This window comes from Gossypium hirsutum, chromosome A03, assembly GCF_007990345.1.
Source record: "Gossypium hirsutum isolate 1008001.06 chromosome A03, Gossypium_hirsutum_v2.1, whole genome shotgun sequence".
In the NCBI taxonomy this organism is placed as follows: domain Eukaryota; kingdom Viridiplantae; phylum Streptophyta; class Magnoliopsida; order Malvales; family Malvaceae; genus Gossypium; species Gossypium hirsutum.
In genome coordinates, this window is record NC_053426.1 from 4,761,809 (window position 1) to 4,772,548 (window position 10,740).

At 36.7% G+C, this 10,740-nt stretch overlaps 1 protein-coding gene across 1 annotated transcript; it reads right to left on the reverse strand.

Moving 5' to 3' along the window:
• Nucleotides 1-251: 251 nt before the first annotated feature.
• On the reverse strand, nucleotides 252-6,877 carry LOC107935075 (protein TIC110, chloroplastic). Its single transcript, XM_016867624.2, has 15 exons — nucleotides 6,106-6,877; nucleotides 5,930-5,989; nucleotides 5,716-5,839; nucleotides 5,565-5,633; nucleotides 5,362-5,460; nucleotides 5,104-5,170; nucleotides 4,892-4,956; nucleotides 4,711-4,805; nucleotides 4,386-4,513; nucleotides 4,039-4,139; nucleotides 2,753-2,969; nucleotides 2,470-2,624; nucleotides 1,953-2,078; nucleotides 873-1,844; nucleotides 252-762 (listed from the first exon to the last, which is right to left on the reverse strand). The coding sequence occupies exons 1-15, from the start codon at nucleotides 6,600-6,602 to the stop codon at nucleotides 520-522; spliced, it is 3,018 nt and encodes a 1,005-aa protein (XP_016723113.1). The 5' UTR covers nucleotides 6,603-6,877; the 3' UTR covers nucleotides 252-519.
• Nucleotides 6,878-10,740: the final 3,863 nt, after the last annotated feature.

Below are 10,740 nucleotides of genomic sequence, written 5' to 3' on the forward strand. Positions count from 1 at the left end.
TTATATTTTAAGACGGGAGTTCAACTTGAGATATAATTAAACTACTCTAACTTGATTAAGCTTATATTTTAAGCTTATATATATTTAAACTTGAGCTTAACTCAATATTTAAGGTTAATAATATATATATCAAGTGCAATAACATAATAATATAAAAATGTTAAAAATGAAAATTTCAATACAGGTCATTCAAATTAAGTATTACTAAACTTGAATTCAGCTGAAAGGAAAAGATAAAAGAAAGATACAAGTCAGAGAATTTTCGTTGTTATTATTATATATAAAGAGAGAATATCATGTTTTGGAAAATACCATTGAGCAAAAATAATAAGTGCAAGGAAAACACGGATGGAGCAAGAAGAAAGCAGCAATTAAGATCAAACACCTTTATCATTATCGCCATCCTACCTCGATCCTACTATTCTCCTTTTCAACTTAGTAACATATAAAAAAAGAAAAGCCTTCAAAACAGAGCTTCCTAAACAAAAGGCTCTCTACACCACAATTTCAAGCAAACATTCAAAACACAAACTTTTCTTCCTCTGCTCCGACTGATACTGATCCATGTCCCATCTCTTTGGCAGCTGCCGCCACTGAATCACTTATGTTAAGCAGATACTGCAAGCGGGACAACTTCTCAGGAACAGGATTACTTTGTGCGTATACACCAAACAGATCAGCTAGCTCCTCAGGCACCTCCCATGATAGTGGCTCCGAAGGCACAGCTTTGTCACAAGCTAGCAAATCATTAAGCGAGGAAACCTACAAAACCAGCAACGAATCTTAGGCATTAATTGACCTTGTTACAAATACAAGTATGCTAACACCAAACACTATTGAACTATATGAAACCAAGCTAGAATATTCGTTACCGCTCCCTGTCGGTTTCTCTGCCGTAGCAATGCCACAGCTTGAATAAGTGAATTGGACAACCTAGTCCGTGCGAGATCATGAACAACACCTTTTGCCTTCTGAGGATTAATCTTGAGATCTGCTGGGATTTTGTCATAGACTTCTTCTTCATCAAACTCGCCAGTGCCTGATGAGAAAATCTCATCTACAGTTTTCTTGAAGAGGTTTTCCCGTAAGCTCTCTGAGATCATGTTGTCTAAATCAACACCTGATTCCTTGAGTTCCCTTATCTGCTTAATGTTGAGTCTCCCTTGACCAATAGCTGTTTCAATAGCAGCTGCCATTTTGGTAGTTGTTATGCTCTTTATTATTTTCTGTGCATATGGGCCAGGTAAGCCAACATTCTTCTGCAGCTCATTGAGCTGCTCCATCCTAGCCTTGGTCAACTGTCCATCAGCTAAAATCACCTCAGCTTGTTGCCTAAAAGCCTGCTCCGCCAAACTCCGATGGACTTCTACTGTCTCCTCACTCGTCAAACCAAGGATCCCACCAAGCTGGTTCAGTAGAACATACTCTGAATCATCCTTCTTCGTGGTTATTTGAGCACCAAAAGGAATCCTGGTGACTTCACCTGTCAGACAATATAACAAGTATGTTTTGTAGAGGTCCATACGGTCTCTTTCGGAGAGGTCATCTTTGAGTGTTATCTCTGTTTGGCCTGGCTTGCCCAACTTTGCATTAAGCTCCTTGTTAGGTTTTATTTTCCTAAGTGTCTGAAGGGATTCCCATTCATCATCCTCGTCAACTTCTTTTACTTCCTCTTTAGCAGGTTCTTCTGATGGAATATCAGAAGATTCCCCCTTGATGTCTGCCACCAATTCTGTGACAACCAAGGTGTTAAAGGCAATCAACTTTTTAAGTTCTCTTGCAGATTCCGTCCGATTATCCGCCGATCGAGACCGTTTCACATAATTCAAGAAAACCTTACGGACCTGAGCACATGCATGATGATTCAAGTAGAGAGAAAGACGTTAAACCTAGAGCTCAAATTTAACAAAATGAATAACCATTGGCACAAAATAACTGTAGTGTGCACTCACAGCCTTGCTCGCAATTGACATAGCTGCTTCTCTAGTTAATCGCAAACCATGTGCAGCTTTCCTCACAGCATTCTTTACATCAGCATCATAGCCATCAACACCAGCAGAAATAGCATCCTTCACGGCCTGAAGTGATCATTTATAATTAAAAGAAGAATTAAGACACAACTAACCACATTTTTGGGTTCCAATAATCCATGTGAGATTTTTCATTTTTCCCAGCTTTTCCATATCAACATGACAGTATCATAAAGACATCAAACATTTTACTGGTGCATAATGATTACAGATGTGCTGATGCCACAAATAGTTCCAGATTTCATCCAACCTCCAGGAGTAAATATCCCTTTTAAAATACAGTACAGCTGATGAGGTGCTAGTGCAATACTAAATCGAGGAATCTACTTATTCTATTCTCAAGTGTAGAACATAACAAAGAAATAACTGTTCAGACTGAATTTTGAGTAGATATAGTATTAGAATAATGAATTTCCAGGCCAAAGGGACACAACTTTACCTTCTCAAACAAACTGCCGCAGATATCTGAGTGAGCTGCATCAACAGTTTGCTGAGGAATGCAGAGCATGACTCGCACCTTCAACAATGCAGCAACATCACTTTCATCCAGCTCACCATCAGATACACATTGTTGAAGCTTTTTCCGGTAGATCTCTTGAAACAAAATAGATATGTCAGACACTTCAAACAATATTTTAACATTGAAAACAGAAAAAACAATATCCTAATAGGGAAGACAAAAAGTCTCAGCCTTTTCCTTTTCCCAACCCTGCTTCTAATACCTTCGTGAATCTGACTAGCCTTTTGTGGATCAAAGTGCAATTCTTCACAAAGATTCTGGAGGAAGGCAGCCTTGCTATCTGCCATCTCAAGGTCACCAACCTGAAAAGCCTCTGAAAGCCGTTTCTGATACACTTTCGAAGTAACATCAAGTATGATAGCTTCTGCTTCTTTATTGCCCAAGCCAAGTATGTTCCTCAGTTGGTTCAATGCAGTAAGCTGAAGTTCAGACACAGTCAACAAAAGAAACAAGCATTAGACAACAAAAAGACAATGTGCAGCAAAATAAAAAGATAATGCATCAAAACCTACTAGTAAACCAAGACAGAACAGAGAAAAAAGGAATGCAGTAAGCAGTTGTTTTGACTGTTGAAAACACTCCCTGATACTGTTGAGCAAACAATGGGACTCTTATCAGCTAGTTTATCCACTAATAAGTCTAAAGTTTCCATGCAGTCACAATTTAAAAAATGAATCAACAAAAAAGGAGATACCAGGCTGAGTAGCCATGAAATTAATAGTTATATAAAGGGAATTAAGAGAAGTCTCCTAAGTTTGATGCTGTTAGGTTTTATCATGAGGTGGGAAGTGAAGAACAAGGGGAGGCAACCAGATTATTAGCAGGACGACAAAAAAAAATTCTATAGGTGAATCCTAATGGTGCTTTGCTTGCATATGCTATAAAAATGAGAAGCAAATATTTCCGACTAACACCCTGGATATTTTCAACTTTATCAGGATCTTCATCTTTTCCAAACTAGTAATAATCAGGAAGTTCAGAAGTTACAGAAAACAACAATAACCTTCCCAGCTCTACAACTTAGTAAAAAGAAAAGCTTCTAGTGTTTACACTTGAACATACATATAAAGAACAATACCAGCCAGAAGCACCAGCTACTTATAACATAACTTTGCAGGTTTACTTCCAGCCTCTTTTACACCATTATCCAAGAAAAACCAGCTAGATATTCTTTTAATATTTCCCATAACATAACATGGATCATTTCATTTAGTCAAGGTTATGAGCACTCAATTTTCTTCCATTAAGAATTTTTCTCCAGGAGTGATAATCAAAATAACACTAGTAGCATCCCATAAGAATTGTTCTCCAGGAGTGATAATGTTTCTGCCGATAGGAATAGTTTAAAACAAAAATTAGACATAATGCTTCAGAAAAGGTAACAACTGCTATAATAAAGGAATTTGTTGATGTTCTCCGGACCTCTAAGCTATTAAGACCAACCATGAGGCAACTGAACAAGAATATAGAAAGAAGGAATTCAATTACCTTATCCTTTTCCATGCGGCCACCAGATAAAGAATCAGATACATAAGCCCTATAAAGAAGCTTTAAGTCATCCATCTTTCTGTCACTATCATACTCACCACCTGTGCCAGTCATAAATAATGCTAGTTTAATGGTTTTGGATGAGGGATGGTCAATCCTCGGTTATCATAAAAAATAAGCATAAATACAACTTGGTAAGAAACAGGTTTGCTCACCCGTTTTAAACAAAGCCAGATAAAATTTCACCCAGTTCATCCAATTTCATCATATGCTTAAATATAAAAACGTGCGGTACAATTGACAAGGTCTAATAGCCATGTATCTGATTAAAGGACTAGGAAGCATACCAACAAGAGAGACAGGACCAAGTCCAGGGGCAAAATGATCAGCATCTGGGTGTTTACTCAAAGAGATAAGCAAATCATTGAATGACAATATCTTGTCAAGCTCTTCGACGGCTTGCTTGACTCCCCCACTGAGAAAACCTTACTTGATTAGTTGAGCAAATGGTATCAAAGAACAAAAAATTTAATATTTTATGGTAAGGACAGAACATTCAGAATCAGAAGCAAAAGTAAAAATATACAAACACATTTAAGCATCATCACTAAGGAAAATTTTCTGACAGAAAAGAAATAAACTGCATTAGAGTCTAGGCATTCATAATCATACACAGTTCTCGCCCTAGACTTCAGTATGTTGAGTGCCACAGAAATATTTTCCTCAACTAGCTTTCTTTTGTGCTCCATCAACAGATCCTTGGCAAGCTACAAATTGGGAAACTACTATATTAAGAACAATCGGAAAACTACTATACCATTAACACCAATGCCAAAAATTGTGAAGAAATTACCTCATCAGAAAGTTTGTATTTCAGTTGTGCTTTTCTAAGGGAGACAAGCAGTTCCTCACCAACATCTGAAAGTAAATACTTAAATTGAATTAACATTAAAGGCATTATTTGGCAGGTTTTAGATATTGCACAAGAACATTAATCATACAACCACCTTAAATTCTAAAATGGTCAATCTAAAATACACTGCAGAAGGAACATCCACGCATTACCTCTTCCAACTGAAGTTAACTTGGAAGCATACAATTGTTTGGCATTATCACGGATGGCAATCTCAACCTGGAGGCATAAATAGTATATATTGACTTATCATCAGGTTGAAAAAAGTACGAGCTTATCATCAGATTTACAAAAGTTGAACTGACAGGGCTGCATTCACGATGCCAAAAGTAAAGCGATTGAAATAATTGATTGGAAGAGTATAAGAAAATCGGAGCAAAGAAGTTCATAAAAATAATGGTCATAAGTACCTGTGCATCAGTAACCTTAAAAACACGCTTCCATGGCAAAAGAAAAGTTGATGCATCCCCAAAAACTAGAGTTGAAACATAAATCAGCCTCTGAAATGCCTGCACTGGAAAGAAACTAAAAATGGTCAAGATCCACATGCGGATTGCATCCTCCTAAGTTCCTGATTCATTATAACAGGTGTACATAATCACAGGTGACTGACCCGCCGCTGCTCTAAATCACCATCACGATCTCCAGTCTCAAGCCTTTGCCTAAAGATTCGCCTACCAATCTAGCAAGCAGAATCCAATAAACAATTTTGAAATTTCCATTAAAGACAAAACGTCTACATAGAGTGAACATCACGAGATTACCTCCATATGCATGGAAGCTGCATCAGGGTCATCAATGCCTAATGCATTTTTGAAGCTGATTATGGTTTCAACTTCATCGCCTCTAAGATCTTCACTTCCAGAGGAAAGGACAGAAGATACAAACCTGTAACATCGAAGATTCAGAGCCAAACCTTGCACCTAAATCCTTTTTTCCAAATAAGAAGAGAACTGATTTAACTAGTACCAAACATACCGACAGTACAAATCACAAAGCTCCATGTTAAATGCCTCATCCTGCTTGCTCACTCCGTATCTGAATTATTTTAAACATTGCAAAAGACTTTAGCTCCCAGTGAAATTAGTGAAAACAAAAGCCAGAGTCTTTTCAACTTAATCACAATAATAATTGGGTAAGATTAAAACATGTACTTTTGGGCAATATTTTCAATATCTTCTCTCTTGATAGCATCGGGGCTATCACAGGCAGCTACATAATTATGCAAAGTAACAGCCGCAACTTCCGGAACAGCGGCGTTCACCGCATAGATGGCCGCTCCGCCAGCAGCCCCGAGGACGGCCGCTCCGCCAAAGGCGGCATTCCGATTGCCACCGAAACGAAGGCCGAGGCCGTACCCAGCAGCTAAAGCTCCAGCAAGGATGACAGCAGAAGTGGCTAGTCTAACTGGCGGCGACAAATTCTGAACCAAGGGTTGGATGCCAGTCAGCTCCTTGGGGCCTCCGAAAATGTTGGAGGCTTCCGTTTCCGATGAGGAAGCGGGTTGGTCATGGGTAGAGAGGGAGCTGCGGGGGAAAGAGACCCGGAAACGACGTCGAGAGGGCCTGGGAAGGGAATTAGGGGTGAAAGGGAATAAGAGAAGAGGGCGAGGGTGAGAGGAAGGGGGAGAAAGGAGAAGAGAGGGATTCATGGGGTGTGGCAACTCGGCGGCTTTAGGGTATAGGGTTTAACGAAAAAATGGAGGAGAAGAACGATGAAGCAGGCCGAGTGAGTGAGGATGGGATAGGGAGACGAGAAAGATAAGAGTTTTTAAGATATAAAAGACGACAAAATTTCAAGCCCCGTTCTGTAGCATCTATTAACAGTCTTTGTATATTTACTATGATATAATGAGTGGGTTAATTTTCAATAAGGGAATTAGAATGTATCAAAACAAGATTAAGGTACTGTTTGATATAAAATACATCCCTGCATATCACACACTAACAAACAGTTTATATAGCTAGGTGGACTCTTACATAAACAAAACAAATATCATCATTTGGTGATGAAGAAAGTCGAAAGTTACTTCTAAGTCGGGCTTACCTTTTTTTTCTCGAAAAACATGCTTGAATGATTTAAAAGTCATACAATAGATGAGCATTTTACACTCATCAATCTAAGGAGATAATATAATGTTAGAGACTTTATCGGTAAAAATAAACTGAATAATGATAATAGCATCAATTTCTATTTCAAGATTGGTGATTTTCAAATCTCTAGCCATTAAAAAGCTATTTCTCAAGGCTTAGAGCTCTGCCTCAACGCTAGTAGCTTTTGATATATGTTGATAAGCTCCAATTGCTCAACTACCGATGTGATCCCTAATGAGAGTCTGACCCTCACTATTCTTGGCTTACCTATAGTAGATCCATAGATGTTAGGCTTATACCAGTCTAGTAGAAGTGATTTCCAAGTAATTAAAACAAAGGATGGTAGATATCTCCTACTCATTATAGTATAGAGGGAAAAGAACTCTCCAGCCGCAGAGATCTCCCTATCAAGGAAATGCTCTTTAAGGTAGGCATGACCAAATATTAAACCATTGTGAGTAAGCCATACCTCTCATAAGGTGAAAGCAAATAGAACACTCCGAGGGATTTTAAGTTTGATTGCCCATATTTTCGATGAAAGGATTGCAGTGAGCTAATTCTCCCACTCGATTCCAGAAATTGGGGGATCTAGGAAGTAATGTGAATGGAACACCAAAAGCTCCTTGTAAAATTATGACGATTTTACACCTGGTAAAATTTCGAGAAAATATGTATAATATTTCACAACTCAACATGTTTACTATGCCCGAATAGTTTGTTTTTCTTTTTGGGCTTTAAAATAGCTCAAAAATATAAACTTATTCTTCTAATCATTTCTGAGTAATCTATGTACATTTGCAAATGAATGATTTCTCATTTTCATTTTCATGTCCATTTCCATTTTGAGAAAACCACATTTATTTCTAAATGATTCCATTTCTCCATTTTGGAGAAAACCATAATCATTTCTGAATCTTTTCTATTTCTCTATTTCTATTCATTTTGTTCATTTTGATTCAAACACGCAATTCATTTTTGGTTTCAACGAGCTAGTGGAGGGACCGATTGGATATATGTAATTAGAACTCAAATGGTTTATAATTAAGTTTCAATTTTTTCGCCTATTAATTATAAAATCATGTAGTCATGAAGTCATTCCACTATAGTATCATGACTAAGCTCTAACTAACGGCATACCATTACGAAAACATCTACTTAGTGCTTGTCCAATGACCTTGTCATAAGTGTGTTACCCTCATAAGATATCATTGATCTCTTTGGGATAATATCCGATCTCCCAATATGATCCTACTTTTTCTCATAGTAACCATTACCTCTTTCTTCATGAAAAGTAATTCACTATTAAATAATGATCAAGTCATTCATCACAAATATGAACAACCCGAGGCTACATTTACTTTTCATTAACCATGTAATGCCAATGAGAGGATATCATTTACCCATGTCTCGGGCTATGAATTCCACTATTGTGAATGATGCTACGTACTGCAAAAGTCGTACACCCAACGCACCTGCTTTCGGTTCCCTATATATTTGAACTCAAACTTTTACTTACATCAAAGTATATGAGTTACGCATACATAGTCTACCATCCACTCAGGATTTAGGTACGTAACACTATGAACGTCACAAGTGAATAAATCCATAAACAGATTCAAAATCTATTTTACTTGGGTCCTGTCCAATGTATTATCAATCTAAACAATCACATCTATGTCTCTATTTTATGGGAGTCATCCACTCTAATGCCTAAGATAAGACATTTCCTGAATTGGACTTGATAGAAAACATATTAGTCTTTCAATTGATTTGTTCATTTCTAATTAGGCTAAGGACATGTTTAGGTTCGTCTACTAATACAAGCTGTCTTTTTGTATTACGATCTGACTACGTAATATGGCTTAGTATTAGTTACACATTAGACAACCAGTGAGCAATATTTGCTTCCATTTTTCTTTGTGTACAAAAACCATGTGAAGATAATATACAAATTATTAATGTAATTCATGAATAATTTTAGTAACCAACCTATTCGAAAAATTACAAGTGTACTTAGACGAAAATACTATACTTAGGGCATCAAATCCAACAACTTAGTATGCTCAAATCCGAACAAGATAAGTATAGTGAATTTCATTTGAACTTACTAAGCACTATATACTTACACGTTGTTTTTGTGCATAGATTACACTTTCGGATCCGTGAAGCCAACATCTCCTTTTGGAGCATCACACTATCATCAAAACAACAAGAGTATGAAATTCACATATTTGTTTATTTTCGCATGTACCTAGGCGTTTGCATGTGTAAATATGCTTATTTCATATGTCATTTGGTACTTGAAGCATTGGTTGTGATGTAGTTGTTAAAAGCTTAATTATTTTTGTTATACTTCATGAATGCATGAAAACCCCATTTGCATGAATACATGAAAACCTCATTTGCATGCATGCAAATAGCCTAATTGTTCTAAGCTCTGAGTATTTGGCCAATTAACTTGCTTTAAATAATTTTATGATAGCCTTGTTTTGGTATTATTGTTCATAATTATTTGTTGGATAATGGTTTGAATTGAGTAAATTTTATGTAAATTCTACTTGTACATGGTTGTTTTTTGAAGCATGTATCATGGGTGCTCTTGGTGTGAGGTGTTTTAGATTGATTTTTAAGTGTTTATAACTCAAAATTTTGGTCCCCTACACCTTGGGTTCAGTACCCATGATATAGGTATTGGTTCTTAGCCCAAAAAAGGGGGCCAAAATTTCATCATAGGTGCTTAAGGTTCAGTACCCTTATCAAGGGTACTGCACGCCCAATCAATAGAATGTTAAATTAGATAGGACAAAGACTTGGGTTTAGTACCTAAGGCCTAGGTATCCTTGTAGGTGCTACAACACTATTTTGTCGAAAACAATCTCTCCAAAATCGAATTTGGTTCTGAACACTTATAAATTGATTCAAAATCATTTTAATAAGATTCCAAAACTCTGAAACTAATTTGATCTATTTTCTATGATTTTATAAAAATGTTTTCTTATTCAATTTTTAAATAAATTCGAGATTTTGGCATGAAAGTGGTCTAATGACATATCTCATTCATACCAGTAATCGGGACAGGTAAGGAGTGTTACAATTACTTGTTGGTCTTTGGCACACAATATCACCCTTAAATGAGGGGTCAAGTACGAGAATACTCAGAAAAATGTCAACTAACTCCTTTAGGATAAAAGGAAATACACTAAGGCCTGGATACATCCCATTCATTTCTGACTTGATTGAACATCCAATTTCTTTTTCTAGATGAAGTGGAACTTGGATTAATTCCCTCACTGATCCCAATCCTAACCAATTATCATACCAAAAATTAATTGTTCTTCCATCCTGAACTACACATTTGATCTTTGAAGAAAAGATCGGGTTGATCTTTCAAAGTAAACTTCATAACACGAAGTGTTAACTTCTTATGGGTTCCTTGGGTCTTGTAAATATTTAGATATAAGATTTTTATCCTAGAGGCTTTCTTTTTCTTAGAGCATTCTCCAACTCAATTTTACTAGGAAGGCTTAACTTTTCTGCTTAACACGTCAGATACCCAATCTATTTTTATCTTTGAGATGAGTTACAGTTTCCCAATTAACCAAGTGGAGTTTCATAGCCAGTTCACTTCTACCCCAATGGAAATTTCAATTAATGAGATCAATTTAATTGAAAACACTAAACAAAAGTAATTGACAT

What these genes read in the sequence shown, in the direction of transcription:
- LOC107935075 (XM_016867624.2), bottom strand. Translation starts at nt 6,602, where the DNA reads ATGAATCCCTCTCTTCTCCTTTCTCCCCCTTCCTCTCACCCTCGCCCT. An exon ending in TTAAGGTTACTGATGCACAG is followed by an intron (nt 5,171 to 5,361) that starts GTACTTATGACC and finishes TTATGCCTCCAG; the next exon opens with GTTGAGATTGCCATCCGTGA. An exon ending in GTTAACTTCAGTTGGAAGAG is followed by an intron (nt 4,957 to 5,103) that starts GTAATGCGTGGA and finishes ATTTACTTTCAG; the next exon opens with ATGTTGGTGAGGAACTGCTT.